The 18,552-nt window shown below is 52.4% G+C and overlaps 1 protein-coding gene across 2 annotated transcripts in view; it reads left to right on the forward strand.

Annotated features, from left to right (window-relative positions):
- The window catches only part of PDGFRB (platelet derived growth factor receptor beta), a 40,279-nt gene extending 21,926 nt beyond the window's left edge, over positions 1-18,353 (forward strand). For both annotated transcript variants that reach the window (XM_012809324.2, XM_023515673.1), the window contains 16 exons: positions 406-521; positions 2,039-2,162; positions 2,759-2,970; positions 5,745-5,839; positions 6,767-6,899; positions 7,448-7,552; positions 7,904-8,014; positions 9,548-9,707; positions 10,711-10,871; positions 11,423-11,541; positions 11,766-11,888; positions 12,639-12,750; positions 13,191-13,290; positions 13,846-13,951; positions 14,796-15,028; positions 16,269-18,353. In XM_012809324.2, the coding sequence (XP_012664778.1) occupies positions 406-521; positions 2,039-2,162; positions 2,759-2,970; positions 5,745-5,839; positions 6,767-6,899; positions 7,448-7,552; positions 7,904-8,014; positions 9,548-9,707; positions 10,711-10,871; positions 11,423-11,541; positions 11,766-11,888; positions 12,639-12,750; positions 13,191-13,290; positions 13,846-13,951; positions 14,796-15,028; positions 16,269-16,452 (2,194 nt within the window). In that variant the 3' untranslated portion in view covers positions 16,453-18,353. The remainder of the gene's footprint in view (positions 1-405; positions 522-2,038; positions 2,163-2,758; positions 2,971-5,744; positions 5,840-6,766; positions 6,900-7,447; positions 7,553-7,903; positions 8,015-9,547; positions 9,708-10,710; positions 10,872-11,422; positions 11,542-11,765; positions 11,889-12,638; positions 12,751-13,190; positions 13,291-13,845; positions 13,952-14,795; positions 15,029-16,268) is intronic.
- The last annotated feature ends 199 nt before the right edge of the window (positions 18,354-18,552 follow it).

An 18,552-nucleotide genomic window follows, 5' to 3' on the forward strand; every position in this document is an offset into this window, starting at 1 on the left:
CCAGATGTTTAGTTATCCTTGTGATGGGTGGGGCCTGCAGCCAGCAGCCAAGAAGAAAAAGGCCATATGACTGGGGAAGAGGGTGCCAGATCAGCCACTCAATGCTGCTGCTAGCCCTGAGGCTAGAGGTTAACAGACAGCTGGAGACTGAGATCCGTTAGGATATAGCAGCCTCAGGCCTTTCTGAAGGGGGGGGGGAATAGGGCTTCCCCCTCCCAAAGCTCCCTCTTGGGTTAGTGGAATTGCCTATGAGTGGGGATTTGGGAGATTGGGTTTGAGATTTGTCTCTGCTTTTGACACCTACATGACCCTGGCAAGCCCTTCCCCTCCCTGCCTGTACCAGGCGAATGAGGAGGGCCCTAAGAGTTCTTCCAGCTCTGACAGCTGCCTCTCTTGCTCCCTCAGGTATGTGTCAGAACTGACACTGGTACGGGTGAAGGTGGCAGAGGCTGGCCACTACACCATGCGGGCTTTCAATGAGGATGCTGAGGCCCAGCTCTCCTTTCAGCTGCAGATCAATGGTGAGACTTGCGTCCCTCCCCACTTCACTTCTTCTCCCTTCCCTGTTGGCATTCCTTCTCCCTTACTACACTGACCTCTCACGCATAGGAATGGGTGAGATGCTTCTTTCTCTGCCCCCTACAAGCTGTGTCAGGCTATGTGACCCTGGGAATCAAATGAGAGGTGTGCATTTGGCAATATAGGTTCCCAGTTCTGTGATGGGAGTGCCCCCTGCTGTTCAGTTGGGGAACCATAGAAGGCGCTGGAGAGGCAGCTGTAACTCAGGAGACTGGGTTCTAGACCACTGACCCACTGCTGTGTGAACCAAGCATGACCCTTCTCTGGGCCTCAGTTTCCTCAGCTATACAAGGCGGGCATCAGGCTAGACTGGTGTTTCCAAAACCTCAGGCATTTATGTACTAACACCATGATTTTTTGTGACCACTTATACTGTACTAATCCACATACTACTTATGCTATACTATTAACTCAATAGGTATTTACTATTTATTTCTAATGCTATTTATTGAGCAACTACAATGTACCCATCTGTTCAAGGTTCTTGAGGCCTTCCTGGGCTTTGTACAGTCTGCATTCTAGTGGGGAAAGATAAACATTAAACAGTGGAGGAGGAAATCCCAGCAAATCATGTAGGTTAGAAGATACACACTGTAAGAGGGAGACAAAAGGCAGGGGAGGGAGGATTGAGAGTTCTGGGCAGAGGATTGGTGAGTGTTGCACTTTTACATACAGTGATCTGAGCTGGCCTCATTGAGGAAATGACATTTTCAGGAAAACTTGAAAGTAAGGGCATTAACTAAATGAACATTTGGAGCAGGGGGACCCCAGGCAGGGCAGTGGCCAGAGTGGTGGCAGAAAGGCCTGCGTGGCTAGAACAGGAGGAAAAGAGAGTGTTGGGATGAGGTCGGGACAGAAACAGGGTAGTGGGAGGTGAGGGGAGGGCAGAACATACAGGTCCTCATGGGTCTGCTAGGAACTTTGGCTTTTACTGTTTCTGAAATGAACAGCTATCACAGGGTTTTGAGCAGAGGAATGACAGGATAATGACTTAATGTTTTGTCAATTGACTTTCTAAAAATAAATGTATTTTGAAAGACAAAATTTAACCTCTCAATCATACATGGAAAATCGGCATCACATGTCATAAATATAAAGCAACCACTAAAATAAACTCAGAGAAAACAAAACAATGCTATTAAATTCTAGCTCAGTGAGCCTGGCTGCCCTGGGCTCAGAGCTGGAGGCCTGCTCTTTCTTTGTTAAAAGGGAAGATTAGCAAGTCTCAGAGAGGTGTTAAAGATAGACTAGCACCCTACTGAGGTCTTCCCTTTGAAGTACTCAGAAAGGGAATCCATCACTTTTCACAGAGTGATTTCTGGTATTTAATGTTCACCTGAAGTCTGCAGCCCCGCTTCCCCAGGAGACCTCTGGGCTAAGTCTTCCTGGAAGACTTATTCTGTTGACTGTCTATTCTGACCTCCCTACTTCCTCCTGACCCTGTACCCTCTCCATGCAGTCCCTGTCCGAGTGGTGGAGCTGAGTGAGAGCCACCCTGCCAGTGGGGAACAGACAATCCGCTGTCGTGGCCGAGGCATGCCCCAACCCAACATCACCTGGTCTGCTTGCAGAGATTTCAAAAGGTGAGCACACCTGGGCCTCAGCCTCCAGGGGCACCTACAGCTGGCTGGAAAGACCCAGGGAAGGTTATATTCCAGGCTTTTCCTCTTGGCATATTGTTCCAAGCTAGAGTCACATCTTAGAAGGCCAATCCAGCACCTCCTTGGAGATGCTCTGTATAACCTATATGCTCCCTTTTCTTTACCTTGATTCCCGGGCTGCTGGTGGCCCAGCACAGTGCAGGATCTGTGTACCATCCAGTAGATCTATTCTGCACTCCTGGCCAAGCTAATTCTAGTATAGTGAACAAAGGCAGGACTGAGTGCAGATGCTTTTTCTTCTGCCCCCTACAGGCTGTGTCAGGCTGTGTGACCCTGGGGATCAAATGAGGGGTGTGGATTTGGCAATATAGGTTCCCAGTTCTGTGATGGGAGTGCCCCCTGCTGTTCAATTGGGGAACCACAGAAGGAACCAGCTCAGAGCCAGGGAAGAGGAGATAGAAGGAATTGGACATGCCTTACCTCCTCCACCACTTCGTGGTGCTGACTGCTTCTGGTTCCCATTTCCCTGTCTACAGAGGGGAGGGTCTAGAAGCCAATCCCACTTCCTCTCCTGGCAGGTGTCCACGTGAGCTTCCCCCCACACCACTGGGAAACAGCTCTGAGGAGGAGAGCCAGCTGGAGACTAATGTGACTTACTGGGAGGAAGAGCAGGAGTTTGAGGTGGTGAGCATGCTGCGCCTGCAACACGTGGACCGGCCGATGTCAGTGCGCTGCACGCTGCGCAATGCTGCTAGCCATGACATGAAGGAGGTCATCGTGGTGCCACACTGTGAGTCTTAGTAGCCCTTGGCAACCCTACCTCCACTCTGGCAAACTTGGGTCTGTGCCGTGTCCCCACAGTGGGCCAAGAGAGTCAGCATGTTCACGGGCACACAGGAGTGTCATAAACCCACCAGACTATTTTCCTATGCACATACGTGACACATGTGGGAACACATATACTAGCAGTACTCTATAAACCATTATGTGAATAACACTCTCTCCTGTTCCTTCAACACAGGTGCAAACCCTCTGTGTGTAGATTTGCAAACCTGTACTAAAGAATGCCCAGTCCCCAGGCAAACCCATAAAGCTAGAGTGTATGTCTGTAAACATGTGCTCAAGTGTGCACCATACCTGTCCCTGTGTGTAAACCCACCTACTGTATGTTTGTAAGCCATGTATGTGAGTATGCCTAATCCCCAGACATGTGTATAAACCTACAGAGCAAGTGTCTGTATACATGTACTTGTAGGTGCACAATTCCCACATGTGTGTATGAACAATGCATGTACAATTCCTGTGCGTATGTGCAAAGATGTAGTTACATGCTTTCACACCTTCCTGGAAAAGTGGACAAGCACAATCTTCATACACATAAGCCTATTATGCAATGTGTGCCTGTTACAGGTCCATATACATGTGTGATTCTTGCACATATCAACAGTGCCTCCCAGTGCCCAGATGCTTTTGTATATCTACTTGCCCAACCCTGTGATGCATGCACCTGTATGCATGTGATATGCTTCATTTATCCACCTGCTTCTTCATTCAGTAGTCATGTGGACCCAAATTCTCACTGGAGTATACAGGTCAAGGGGCTGGCCCTTGGCTGCCCTCCTGGTGCCCACAGTCCAGAGAAAGAAGATAGATGAAGAACAAGGCAGTCCCACTCAAGATCACTGTTCCATGGGAAAGCCTGTAGGGAGAAGGGGCCCCATGCCATGCTGAGGGATTCAGGAAAGTATCCTAGAAAAAGGAACCTGTGTATTGAAACCTAAAAGATGACTAGGAGTTAGCCTGGTAAAGAATGCTGTTCCAGTCAGAGGGAATAGCCAGTGCAAAAGCCCAGAGGTAAAATGGGTTTCAAGAAGTTAAAGGAATCTTAGAACTCTGGGAGACCAAGGTAGGAGAATCCATTGGGCTGAGGAGTTGGAGACCAGCCTGAGCAAGAGCAAGACCCTGTCTCTACTAAAAACAGAAAAATTAGCTGTGCGTTGTGGTGATGCCTGTAGTCCTAGCTACTCAGGAGAGACTCACTTGAGCCCAAGAGTTTGAGATCGCTGTGAGAGAGCCTGACACCATAGTACTGTAGCCTGGACAACAGAGGGACACTCTGTCTCAAGAAAGAAAGAAAGAAAAAGGAAGGAAGGAAGGAAGGGAGGGAGGGAGGGAGGGAGGGGAGAGGGAGGGGAGAGGGAGGGAGGGAGGGAGGGAATGAATTAAAGTAATTCAGCTCAACCTGGATGGAGCATAGGGTAGATGGATATTTAGGGGTGGGTGATGGAGCTACAGGAGTAGGCAGAAGCCAGAGCAGGCAGGGTTCTGAAGCCCATGTGAGGCATTTTTGACACCTGCAAGTACACTCAGGCAGGTCTGTGGGAGTGTACGTGCATGTGCCCATATACACAAACCTGCCTCCTGTCCCCTGCCCCGTGGGGAACAGGTGGACTTCTTTAATACCCTTATTGCACCCACACTCCCACACATGCACACATATCCCTGAGCAAGTGGCTGTCTGGGTGGACAGTGTGGACAGTGCAGACAGTGACATCTCAGATGTCTCTGAGTGAAGGCCAAGTCATGCTCTCAGGTGACTGAAGCCTGAGGGGGAAGCCTTGTACCACTGTCTAGGGCCTGGGATAGCTACGTGGAGCTCCTTCACGCCTGTAGAGAGGGCTCCCTAGAACATGCAGGCTTCTGCCTCAGAACCAGGATGTGGACTAGTGGGAAGTAGGAGGAGAGGAGTGACGTTGGGCTGCAGCCCTAAGGAAGAAGGGACAGGGAGAAAATCCAGAGAGGAAAGTGGGAGTTCTGGGGAGCAGAAAAGGGCAGATAGGAGACAGAGGAGGAGGGAGGGAGTTCCAGGGGACCTCATGGATGGCCAGTGGGGCAGGGCAGGGAAGATATGGGTCTGACAGGGGTGGATAGGAAGAGTGGGATGGCATGGGAAGCTGTGCGGCAAAGAGAACTTGGGGTGAAGGAAACTCAAGGCTCCATCACTACCCCAAGCCCCCTGGGTCCTTGGGGTGAAACTGGGGACGAAGCAGGTGCTTTCTTTGGTAAGGATCCATCAGTCTGCAGGAACTCAGTCACTGTGTCTCAGTGGTCACTCACTCAGTCCATGGGCCACTCAGACATGGAACTTAGAATGTGACCTCCCTAGCTGTGACAGCCCCTAAAGAGGTGGACTCAGAGGAGAGGGGAGCCACAGCCTGGCCCTCAGGGGTTCCTAGACTAGTGGGGAATCCAGGCAATGGGCAGGAACTCAGAGAAGGATATTTGCACCCAGTGTAGAGCTATGGCAGCAAGGCCAGTCTGACCCTGGCAAGGGCTGAAGAGATGAGGAAGCTGGCAGGGGTCTGAGTTGGGGCAGTTACTGAGGGGCATGGGTATTTCTAAGAGAAGCTGGGGCTGTGGCCCAGAGCAGGAGGCTGAGGTCTGACAGGCTAGTGAGGAGGCAGGACAGGCACAGAAGGATCTGTGGTGCCACTGTGGGAGTGAGGGGAGTGTAGCTGCCAAGCACCCTGTTTGCTCATGGCCTGCTCTTTTCTCTGCCTCCAGCCCTGCCCTTTAAGGTGGTGGTGATCTCAGCCATCCTGGCCTTGGTGGTCCTCACCATCATCTCCCTCATCATTCTTATCATGCTGTGGCAGAAGGTAAGCCCCACCCTGGCCTGATGGGTACACATTGACACACCACTATTGTGCACAGAGCTGCCTGCACTCCTTGAATACTGCACGATCTGGCCATGTGCAGGGCCCAGCACAGACTCAGGTGGAAACCTGAATAGAGTGACACTGGGTGTCTGGGCTGCCTCTATGCCCACTCACTTGGGTTGACACGGGCCTGGCTCAGGCCATCCAGCTGCTATATCCCCTAGTCCCTAGATCCTGCTTAGGCGTCATCCCTCCACACCACCTCCATGCCACCACAGGGTGGACCCCACGGGCTCCGGAATTCTTCCAGCTCTCACTCACAGAGATTCCCGTGACTCAACTGAAATGCATTCTGATACTATTCATTGATGCTTTCAATGTTCTGTCCTGAAATTTCACCATTCTGTCACTTCAACATTTTAATATTCCTGAATCAAGCTTGCAACACCTCATGATTCTATCAGTCTAAGATTCCAATCCTGTGATTCCAACATCCTGTGATTTCAACATTCTAAGGTTATACCTTTCTGAGATTCCTACCAAGACTGGCCCAGCATGGGGAAAGATCAACTGCACCCAATAGAGTTCTCCTATCTGCTGTAACTTCCTGGGGCTGCCTGTTCCTTTCCTCCCATCTGAGAGAAGCTGGGAGGAGGTTCTGATGAACCAGGTCTTTGTAATAGGCTGTTCCTCAGCCTGCCAAGTCTGAAGGCTCCTCTGTCACTTTGGGCCCCCCATTCCCTATTCCCTCTGAGCCCATGGAGGCTTTGGCTCAGTTGAGCACTTGATGTGTAACTTCAGATATTCCCCAGCCCCTCTCTGAGCTTCAGGGTCTCCTGACCCTTCGGTCCTTTAAGGAGCTGAATTTAATGGGCCTCCAGCCCAAAGAACCCCTCTGGTGATGTATTCCTGATCTTGGTCCTGCAGAAGCCACGTTATGAGATCCGGTGGAAGGTGATTGAGTCGGTGAGCTCTGATGGCCATGAGTACATCTACGTGGACCCCATGCAGCTGCCCTATGACTCCACATGGGAGGTGCCACGGGACCAGCTTGTGCTTGGTCAGTCTTGGGAGGCCTCACTTGGCAGTCTGGGGACTCAAGACAGGGGGGAAGACTATCAGAGGTCAAGGCCCGGCCTTGCCATGACCAGCTATGAGACCTAGGCCTGGTGTCCTATCCTGTCTTCTCTAGCCCTCAGTCTTCTACTCTGTATAATCAATAAGTTGATCCCCCAGTGAATGTCCAGCACTGAGGTCTAGGACCCTGTGACTTGTAAGATGGGAGCCCTTTGTGTCAAAAGGGGAGGTATTGATGACAGGCTGAGTACCAGGCCTATACTGGTCTAGCTGGGGAGGCTGAGGGGCTGCAGAGGAGCTGTGCTCTCCTGGGAGGGAAGATGACTTTCCAGGCCTTAAAAATGGGGCAGAACTTAGATGAAAAACTAGGAAGGACTGGAAAGCATTGTGGTTATAGGAGTCTCTTTGAAGGGAATACTGTAAGTCCAAGGTGGTTTGAGGGATATCTAGGTTGACCTAAGGGAATGGCAGAAAGGATGGGGTATGCAGCTTCCTGGTGGGCCCAGAGCTAAGGGTCCATCTCTGCCACAGGACGTACTCTTGGCTCTGGGGCCTTTGGGCAGGTGGTGGAGGCCACGGCTCATGGCCTGAGCCATTCACAGGCCACAATGAAAGTGGCTGTCAAGATGCTGAAATGTGAGTCTTTGGAACCCTCTCACCCAATCTGGGCCCACACCTCTCCCCTGGTCCACTTCCTCCACCCCAGACATTCAGCCTCTCCCAGAGCAGCCCAATGTGATTCACCAGCACAGAACAATAGGCAGTCACACATGTAGGCAGCACCAGGCCTGATTCTGATTTGGGAGAGAGGGTTCCTCACCCTAGTCTCCCAGCCCTGCCCCTCCCTCCCCCACCTCCCACTCTCTCCCCTCCCCAGAATGTGGGTCCTCACCCCCAGGGTGGGGCAGAAGAGCAAGAATAGCCTCTGGTCAGGGTCTCTATGGAGCCTCAGGGACTGGGCCTGGCATAAGACCTCCTTTTCCTTAGCCACAGCCCGCAGCAGTGAGAAGCAAGCTCTCATGTCAGAGCTGAAGATCATGAGTCACCTCGGGCCTCACCTGAATGTGGTCAACCTGCTGGGGGCCTGCACCAAAGGAGGTACCAAACCCACTCCCCAGAGGGCTCTGGGAGGGCACCCAGCTGGCCAAGACCACCCCCTCCCTGTACCCTTCTCAGTACACTTCAGCTAGGGTCCATGCCCAGCCTCTCTGTACCCTCATTTCACACTCCCAGATGGGGTGGGATTAGAAACTCACAAAGTCAGAACATCTTCACAGCCAAAGGAGTCTTCAGGTCACCAGTCCCAGTGACTGGCGTTCTCTGCTGGTGGCGCCTGTAGCTTAGTGAGTAGGGAGCCAGCCACATACACCCAGGCTGGCTGATTCAGAACCAGCTGGGACCAGCTAAACAACAATGACAACTACAGCAAAAAAATAGCCGGGTGTTGTGGCTGGTGCCTGTAGTCCCAGCTGCTTGGGAGGCTGAGGCAAGAGAATAGCTTAAATCCAAGAGTTTGAGGTTGCTGTGAGCTGTGACACCACAGCACTCTACCGAGGGCAACACAGTGAGAAAAAAAAAGTGTTCTCTGAAATTTTTTAATTTTTATAATACACTTTGAAAACTATAATAGCTCAAATGACACTAAGATGAGTTATACATGTATTTTCACCACTGCAGACCACCAGCATGCTAATTGGGAACTACTTTCATTCACATTGTAGAAGAAAGCCTCTTTGGCCAACTGTGTTTATTTAAAGCTCTGATTACAGGTTAGATTGAAAAAAAAGACTATCGCCATTTGCAGCTGCTTGTTGTGAGATTTGGGATTTTCCTCAGTATTGTGCAACCAAAACAAAATACAGAAGTACATTGCACACACAGACTAATTTCTGTCCGCAAAGATCACTCATTTCAAAATGTTTGTTTCCATCAATATCTTCAAACTCTCACTGATTGACTTGAAGTAAATACATTGTATTTGAATTTTTTTGTTTTTTGAGACAGCGTCTCAAGCTGTCGCCCTGGATAGAGTTGCCGAAGCGTCGCAGTTCATAATAACCTCAAACTCTTGGGCTTAAGCAATTCTCTTGCCTTAGCCTCCCAAGTCGCTGAAACTACAGGCACCCGCCACAATGCCCAACTATTTTTGTTGCAATTGTCATTGTTGGTTAGCTGGCCCAGGCTGGGTTGGAACCTGCCAACTTCAGTGTATGTGGCTGCCGCCGTAATGCTGAGCCTGTATTTGAATTTAATTTAATAAACTGATAATAATAAACAGTTGCTTTCATATGCTTTATATACTGGGCTCCAAAAAGTTTGCTTTAAAAACATATTAATAACAGCTAACATTGTGTGCTTACCATGTGCCAGACCAACAAAGACATTCTCTGGTTAATCAGCCCCTTGAGTGGGTATTATTAGCCCCACTTAAACAGATGGGGAAAGTAAGGCTCAGGGAGACTAAGTACCTTGCCAGTCACAGAGGAAAAGAACCCAGGTTTACAAGGCACCAAGCCTCTTATCCATCATGCCAAACTGCCTCTCCCACATCCAGCCTGTGACTAGTCTCAAGACCCTGACGGGAACCCTGAGGGCTCCCCAGGGACTGCTCCTGACCCTGTCCCTCTACAGGACCCATCTACATCATCACCGAGTACTGCCGCTATGGTGACTTGGTGGACTATCTGCACCGGAACAAGCACACCTTCCTGCAGCACCGCTCCGACAAGCGCCGCCCACCCAGTGCCGAGCTCTACAGCAATGCCCTGCCCGTTGGGCTGCCCCTGTCCAGGTACCGGGAGGCAGGCCAGGGACTTGAATCTCTGGGACACCTGGGAGCACCTACTCACTCCCTCCTTGTTCAGAGAGGAAGCAGAGGCCTGGGAAGGGCACAGAATCACTCCTGGTGCCAGGGCCGTTCCACAGGTCAGCCCAGCCTAGACAGGGGAATGATGGTAATGGTAGCAATAGTGGTGGGGTCTGTCCCAGTATGCAAGGGCCTGTGCTAAGTCCTCTTCAGACATGACCCCCTTAAGCCCTCACACCATCCCTGTGTCATGTGTGTCTTGCCCTCCTGTCCCAGGACACATGATGCAACCAGGCACTGGCCTCCCCGCTACTTGCACGGTGGTGCCCCAAGCTCTGCCCCTCACTGTAGATCTCCGCTGCCCCTCAGGCAACTCCTGTTCCTCTTTTTCAGAAAGAGCACGATCTTAGCTCTTTTGCTGATTACAAAAGCAAAGATAAGAGTAACTCTGGAAATGCATAACAAAACTTTAAAACTCACCCTGTCCTCTTCAACATTTCAATCCATTTCCTTCCCATCTTTTTCCTGCCCATAGTGACACATATGTGTATAGTCCCCTAGCTCTTTGGAGAGTTGATGCTGCAGGCAGAGGTAGTAAGGCAACTCCTTGCTGCCCAGGCTGGGCTGTGGCTGGGTTCTCACAGGCATCATGGCTGGGTGGAGCTGGAGAGGCCACAGAAGGTGCCTGGGCACACACCTATCTCGTGACCTTTGTTTTTTGGGCACTGTAATCACTTCTGGATGTGAGCTCTCTGGGCCTTATGTCAACTTGGCAACCCCAGCACCCAGCTCGGGGCCCACCAGACTAGTGGAAAAGGTTCAATCTTTGATCATCCATATGGTAACAGACTGAAAGAGGAGGAATGAGTGGCGGAAAGAAGAGTGTGTGAGTGGCAGGACTTTGTGGGCCCCCAGGGGGAGCAAGGACAGGAGGGGAAGGGAAGGGAAAGCCTGCAAGTGAGATGCTGAGATGCTCCTCTCCCCCCAGCCATGTGTCCTTGACTGGGGAGAGTGATGGCGGCTACATGGACATGAGCAAGGACGAGTCAGTGGACTATGTGCCCATGCTGGACATGAAAGGAGACGTCAAATATGCAGACATCGAGTCCTCCAACTACATGGCGCCTTATGATAACTATGTCCCCTCCGGTGGGTGGACACAGTGTCCTCACACCTGCACACATTCTGCATGCCTTTTACATGCCCAGTTTTGTCACAACCATGGGAAGAAGGGGGCTTTGTCCCCATTTCATAGATTTGGAAACTAAAGCCAGCTTCTTGGCCAAAGCTGCTGTGTAGTGAGCCCTATCTGAAGCATTATTTATGGGTCCAGAGGTGTACACACAGGCCACAGGAAGGGGAAAGCTGGGGTGGAGGAGGACCTGGCCTCTGGGGGCCTTATGGATAAGTGGTCCGCTGTGAGCTGGCCCCAGGCTGGCCTAGTGTCCAGGCAGGCCAGGCTAAGTAAATGTGACCCAAGAGCTAATAATGCCAGGGTTTTTGGCCATTGAGAGGGCACTGGTAAGAGTAGAAGTGAGAAGTGCTCTGAGTTAAATATCAGGAATTCATTCTGCTTTGGGGGAGACCTAGAGGATCAGTCGCCACCTGTTTCGGATAGTTAGGCCCAGGAGCCAAAGGGCAGGGGTTCTGGGAGCAATGAGAAGATACGAGATAGTCAGTGACCCTGTGCTCTTGCCTAGCCCCAGAGAGGACCTATCGGGCAACTTTGATCAACGAGTCCCCACTGCTTAGCTACACAGACCTCGTGGGCTTCAGCTACCAGGTGGCCAATGGCATGGAGTTCCTGGCCTCCAAGAATGTATGTGTGGCTGTGGAGGGAAAGGATGGGGGCTGTGGGGAGGTAGGTCGTTCAATAGCCTGAGTGAAAGTACATGGCCACTCTGGTGGGCAGGGACAGAGTACCCTTTCACCTGGGCAGCCCCTCACACTGGGAAGTGATGCATTTTTCCTAAAGCCCTTGACACGGAGGGTCTTTCCTCATCATTGTCCCCATGGCCTCAACTCCCTTCTCCCCCAACCCAGTGTGTCCATCGAGACCTGGCGGCCAGGAACGTGCTTATCTGCGAGGGCAAACTGGTCAAGATCTGTGACTTTGGCCTGGCTCGAGACATCATGCGGGACTCAAACTACATCTCCAAAGGCAGTGTGAGTACCTGCCTTGGGCCTGTGGGGCCATCAGCGTGTGCTGGCTGATCAGTGTGGCCGCAGCTCATAAGATATGAGTACCAGGCTCCATGTGGCCTTCCCTATTAGGGTGGTGGGCTATGCCTGCCCAGACATCTGTGAAGGTACAGGAAGGGGAGTCGCCCCATTGCACATGGGGTGGAGGCAGCAGGGATGCGCACATCCACTCATCACAGCAGGGGCGAGGAGCCAGCCATGATGGGGCCGGGGTGCAGGGAAGTGGGGCAGGCCAAATGTGTCATTCCAGCGCTGATGGGCAGAGGAAGAACCCAGGTGACAGAGCAAGACAGATGAGTAGGACACAGGAAGTAGTTGGGACAGGTCCAAGTGAAGCATGACCATCCTACCTCTCACTTAGCCCCCCACTTTCCAGTGAATGCCAAGGGGAGGGATACTAGGTCCAGGGGTGGAAGGCAACCATGATGAGAGCTGGTGGTACCATGGCATGTCCCTGGCTCCTCCACCCCTCTACTCAGACCCTGGGGCTTTTTCCCAGGGACTGGAGCTGCTATGTCCCAGGGTCTGAGTGAGAACAGAAACTGCCTCTGATCCTCTGGCCATCTCTGGGGAGGATGTGGGAACTGTATGGGGAAGACTGGGGCCCTTAGAGAAGCAGGAGTGAGCAGGAGCTGAGCCTCAGGGCAGAGTGGGGCCAGGGTCCTGGCCTCGCCATCCTTCCTTACATCACCACCTGTCCTCACGTCTCCACAGACCTTCCTGCCTCTGAAGTGGATGGCCCCAGAGAGCATCTTCAATAGCCTGTACACCACCCTGAGTGATGTGTGGTCCTTCGGGATCCTGCTCTGGGAAATCTTCACTCTGGGTACACTCACTTTTCCCTGCATCCTCAACGGCACAGCATGGCATGGGGTCTGACCACTTACACCTTTGCCTGGCGGGCTGTGGGAAGGACCCTGGGACAAGGGTCAGGGATCTGGTTAAAGTCCCTGCTCTGCTGCTTGCTCCCTGCTGTGTGACTTTGACACATCTTTTGCCCTCTCTGAGCATCTTTATCTCCCCATCTGAATATTGAGGGATTTAGATGGTGACATCTAAAAGCTTCTTGGCTTTGTGTTCACTATTCTGGGGAGGGATGAAGTCCCTGTCCAGAGCCCATGGGAGCCCATGTTTCCCAAAGCCAAGGGCATAGCCCCCTCACCTACACTAGAACCAGCATGCCTCTCTTTGTCCTATAGAAGAGGGTTCCTCACCTCTTTGCCACTCCCCTGAGCCTATGTGTCTCTTGTCTCTGCTCCTTGGCAGGTGGCACCCCTTACCCAGAGCTGCCTATGAATGAGCAGTTCTACAATGCCATCAAGCGGGGTTACCGCATGGCCCAGCCTGCTCATGCTTCTGATGAGATGTGAGTGCAGCCTTGTGCATTTGGGAGGATTTGGGGGGATGCAAACAATAGATATCCAGTTCTACCAGCTTAAACCAAAGATAGAGTTATTAGCTCAGAAATCAAGAAAGTCTAGGCATAACTGAATTCTGCTGTTCAAAGGATGTCACCAGGAATCTCTTGCTCTAGCCCTGAGCTCTGCTTTGCCCTGTACAGCCTAATTTCCAAGCTGGCACTGCCCAAATGGCTGCCAGCAGTGCCAGCTTCATGTCCCAGCGTCAGCATGGTAGTTCCAGCAAAGATCCCAGAGCTAACTTTCAAAGGCTCAGCTGGGGTCACACGCCATCCAGAACCAGCCATTGGGCTGAGGGGATGCAAACCTCTGACCAGACCTGGGTCTTGTACACATGGGGTGCTGGGAGGGCTCACCCAGGGAACCATCCAGAGGCAGTAACAGGAAAAACATCCCCACCCCTCACTTTGTCCTGAGAGGTGCAGCCCCAGCTCCTCAACCCAGCCCTGGCCCTCAGCCCCCATCTCCTGAGCCAGAGCTCCTGACCCCCTCTACCCTTCTAGCTACGAGATCATGCAAAAGTGCTGGGAAGAAAAGTTTGAGATCCGGCCCCCCTTCTCCCAGCTGGTGCTGCTGCTCGAGAGACTGCTGGGTGAGGGCTACAAAAAGGTACGTCGAGGCAGGGTGAGGATGGGTGCAGGAGTCAGACACTGGGTACAACACTCTGTGTGATGGGCTAGTATCTGGGGGACTGCTTTTCAGCCTTTCTGGGCCTCAGCTTCCCTGCCAGTACTAGGAGCTATGAGCTTACTTTATTTTAGCAGCATAGAACTTTGAGAAATTGAATTCTAAGTGGAAGCCGATTGATTTGAGGCAGGGAGAGGGGCCTACAGCCTCACCCTTCCTGCAGCCTTCCTTAGGCCTTTGCACCCATGCCAAATGGTAGGGCTCCTTCAGAGGTGTGAACAACCCAGACTACATGGCTACACGGACCCTGTCTCAGGCTCATCCAAGGCAAATGGAGCCAATAGGGCCCCAGCCCCTGCCCTGTCCAAAAACAGGGGGCAGAGGCAGGAGGAGATGCACATTGCCTTTGGCAGAGACACAGACAGCAACTTCCTTAGGTCCATTTCTCACCCCACTCCCATTGGGGAGATGGACTGGGGACATCACCATTTTGTAGCAAGGGCAACAGCACCCACCAAAGGAGGAGGTTGAGGCAGGATAAGACCCTGTACTTGTCTACTCTGAAGTTGAGGGGGGCATTATGGTCATAGAGCTGGTCCTATAACTGCCCCTCCCTGGGTGGTCCTGAGCTCACCTTGTTTTGTGAGATACTATGGGAGGTAGGCAGGCAGTTCAGCTGTGTGTCTTTGAGCAAATCCCCTTTCTTATAAGTAAGTGCTGGTTGCCTTCATTATACAAATGGTGGGGGGCTGGATTAGATGATTGCTAAAAGTATCTCTGGTCCGGCCATCCCTATCTCTCTGGTTCTTCCTGCTCCACGGAGCAGAAGTACCAGCAGGTGGATGAGGAGTTTCTAAGGAGCGACCACCCAGCCATCCTTCGGTCCCAAGCCCGCTTTCCTGGATTCCATGGCCTCAGATCTCCCCTGGACACCAGCTCTGTCCTCTACACTGCTGTGCAGCCCAATGAGGGTGACAATGACTACATCATCCCCCTGCCTGACCCCAAACCGGAGGCTGCTGAGGACGGCCCCCTGGAGGGTTCCCCCAGCCTTGCCAGGTAACCACTCTAGCCTGGGGCAACAGTATTTATCGTGCACATGTGTGTGTACGTGTGTGTGTATCTGAGTGGTATCAGGCATGAGCAGAAGAGTGAATAAGAAAAAGGTGGAAAGGGTTGGCTAGTAAAGGATGGCTGGGACCTATTAGCAAGACCTTATTCCCTTTAAGGGAGTCCCCATAGGTTATCTACACTCCCCCATCTCTAGGCCCTGTCCTAGCCCCAAGGGGAAGAAAACCTACTTAGCACCCCAGCACCCCAATTGTTACTGTGGGATCACGACCAACCATAGGCCTGTAGTCTTGTCCTGAGGACCATGCCCTGAGTGCTACAGGGACCCTCATGTAGCTGTAGAATGCAGAGGTATCTACAGGGATTCAGGCCAGAATTCAGACGGGAAGGATATTTGTAACTTTCTTTTGCCAAGAAATGTGGTGAAGTTACGATGTACTGCTGGCTGGCTAGGAAAGCCTGGGTTTTGCCTGGACCTGATGTCCAGACAGGATCTCCCCTTAGCTGGAGGGGAGAGAAAGGAGGGTTTCCCATGAGGCCCAACCCAATCCCAAACAAGCTCCAACCCAAGGCGAAGCTGCAGGAGGCCTGGGCTGGATCATAGTCCCAGCTCTGCCACTAGCTGCTATGAGTCCTGGGAAGGCTCCTTTCTCCTCTGTGAACCTCAGTTTCCCCATATTTGCTAAGAGCGCACACAGGCCTTAGAAGGTCCCAGAAAGCCTCATTCTTCTCAGTTTTACATTCCAAGGCCCCAGGTAGACCGTACCCATGAGTCAGGCTCAGAGTTAAACAACCTGGGGTGTGAAACCTGTGTTTTGCACCCTCGGGCCAGCTGCTGCATCCTCTAAACCTCAGTTCCCTCTTCTGTAAAGTGAAAACAGTCGAGGTGCTTCTATTAGAGGGTTCACATGAGGATTAAAGGAGATAACGCGTACCTTTAGGAGTGCAGAGGATGGAGACACTGGAGGGTAAGAAATGAACTTTGGAGCCAGGGGGACCTGCTCTGAGGTCCCAGCTCCTGCTTGTCCCACTGTGTGAAATGGCAGTGATGGGACCTCCCTGAGTGGCACTTTGCTCACTGTAGAGGCCTTGCACAGCCTTCACAGCATGAAATGAGTGACAGTACGTAAAGCACCCGTCGCAAGGTCAGACACAACTCTTAACTGATGCTGTGATTGTCGTGCTAGGTTCCCTCCCAGCCCCTCACTCACTTGCCTCCTTCCTTTAGCTCCACCCTGAATGAAGCCAACACCTCCTCGACCATCTCCTGTGATAGCCCCCTGGACCCCCAAGAGGAACCAGAGCCAGAGCCCCAGCTGGAGTCCCAGGTAGAGCCCAAGTTGGAAGTAGAGCAGCTGCCAGAGTCAGGCTGCCCTGGGCCTCGGGCCGAAGCGGAGGACAGCTTCCTGTAGGGGGCTGGCTCCCACCTTGCCCTGCCCGGAGCTTCCCTCTGCCAGCACTCAGTGCCTCTGGCCTGGCTGGGCCTCCTGTCAGCCAGGCTGCCCTTATCAGCTATCCCTTTCTGGAAGGCTTCTGCCCCTAACACATTGTGCCCCAAAGCCTGGGGCTGGCTTAGGAGGCAAGAGAACTATAGGGGCCATGACCAGCCCTCTGCCTCTGGGGAGGCCATGTGACTCTGAACCAGGCTTCCCCTCATGTAAGATGGGAAAGCTGGGCGTGGTGAGCCACCATCCGGGACCTTCTTCCTGGCTGACAGGTGAGGAGCTTGGAATCCCTGAGGAGAGTCTCCAGGTTAACGAGGCGGTAGATTCATGATTTTCTGTTTGTTGGCCAGCTTGCCCTCAAGGAGCATAGTTTCTCCTTGCACTTTTATGCACCCAAGAGCCAGGGAAGAGACCCTGGCCTCCCTGGCCTCCCTGGCTCCTGGCTGAGCTGGGGCCTGGCCTTGGGCCACGTCACCTCATCTAGAAGGATGCCAGTCTCTCTGTGATGCCAGTCTCTGCTCTCCCAGGCCCGAGCTGGTCTGGGGCCATCCATCCTAATCAGTGCTAATTAATGCTGGAGGCTGAGCCGGGACACCCCAGCCTGCAGTGTTTGCCCTGGGCACTGGGAGCACACCCAGCTGTAGAAGGCGCCTGCATCCCCGTCCTTCAGGCCCATTAGTCCCAGACTTTTCTCCATCACCCTGTCTTAATCCACCTGCCAGAGTCTGCAGGGCCAGAATGGCCTCCATCTGTGATGATGGTGTTGATGTGGCAGTGTGACGTGTCTGCACATATTGGCCAGTATGTGGCCCCAGCTCTGCTTTGGACCTGCCGCGAGACCTTAGAGGAATTCCTCACCCTCTCTGGTCCTCAGTTTTCCCCATTGAAAAATGAGCAAATTGGACTCATTAACTCCAAGTGCTCTGCTAGCATTAACATTCTAGAATATTCCAGGTGGTTGCACATTTGTCCAGATGAAAAAAGGCCAAATATCCTAAGCTGCCATCCGGGGGTCAGCTAGACTCTGGGGGAGATTCCAGATCACACATGACACTTGGGAGATTCAGGAACTGTACCCCTTCCCCAGGCCCCAGCAAGGCCCAAGAATGCAGCTGCTTAGGCCATGACTTGGGGAGACAGCCGGTGTCATGGAAAGCCCCCAGCAGCTGCCCCAGGGACATGAGAAGACCACAGGACCTCTTTCAGTACCCATGATGACCTCTGAAGCTATCCTGGGCAAGGGGGGCAAAGAGGGCAGATCAGCTTCCCTTGTACAACCCATCACTCCAGCACCTGCTGTCCAGGTCTATGCCACAGACAGAATGGACAGGGAGGACAGTTATGTCCCATAAAGGACAAGAAGCTTCAGATGAGTACCTCCAAGAAAGGGGTACAAAAGGTGAGCACTTTGGGGGTTGCCTTCTCACCTGCCAGCTGCCCCATCCCGGAGGCAGTACCCCATGGGGGTATGGTCTTGTCACTGCCCAGGCCTAGTAGTGACACCTCACTGTCCCCAGCCGAGGGCATTGGAGGTGTCAGGGAGTAAGGCTGTGGCCAAGACCACCAGCAGGGAGAAGGCTAGATGGGGGAAGGCTAGGCTGGTGAGGGAAGCTCAGCCCTTCTGGGTTCTAGTCCCTCTTGTAGGTTGGCACCTTCCTACCCCAGGAATCCCAAATCCTGGTCCAAGGATGGGGAGTGGGCTTTGAATACGGTACCAAAGATATAATCACTTAGGTTTACAAGTATTTTTAGGACTCACATTAACTCACATTTATACAACAGAAGTGCTATTTTGTATGCTGTTAATTTTCCTATCTGTGTACTTTTTTTAAGGAAAAGATTTTAATATTAAACCTGGTGCTTCTCACGGACTTTGTAGTCTTTTGTGGTTTTGGGCCCCTTTGCCTGGGGGTGGGGGTGTGGAGTGGGGCAGTGGGGGAAAATGGGGTGTGCCCTGCCACAGCTCCCCAGACAGATCCCTACAGTTCTGAGTCTTATCTCAATCATCTGTAAAATAGGAATGTGCACTCTCCTACCCCTTGCTAGGAGCTGGGTGATCTAGACCTT

Source organism: Otolemur garnettii, unplaced genomic scaffold (assembly GCF_000181295.1).
Source record: "Otolemur garnettii isolate 467f Iridium unplaced genomic scaffold, OtoGar3 scaffold00003, whole genome shotgun sequence".
NCBI classification, from domain to species: domain Eukaryota; kingdom Metazoa; phylum Chordata; class Mammalia; order Primates; family Galagidae; genus Otolemur; species Otolemur garnettii.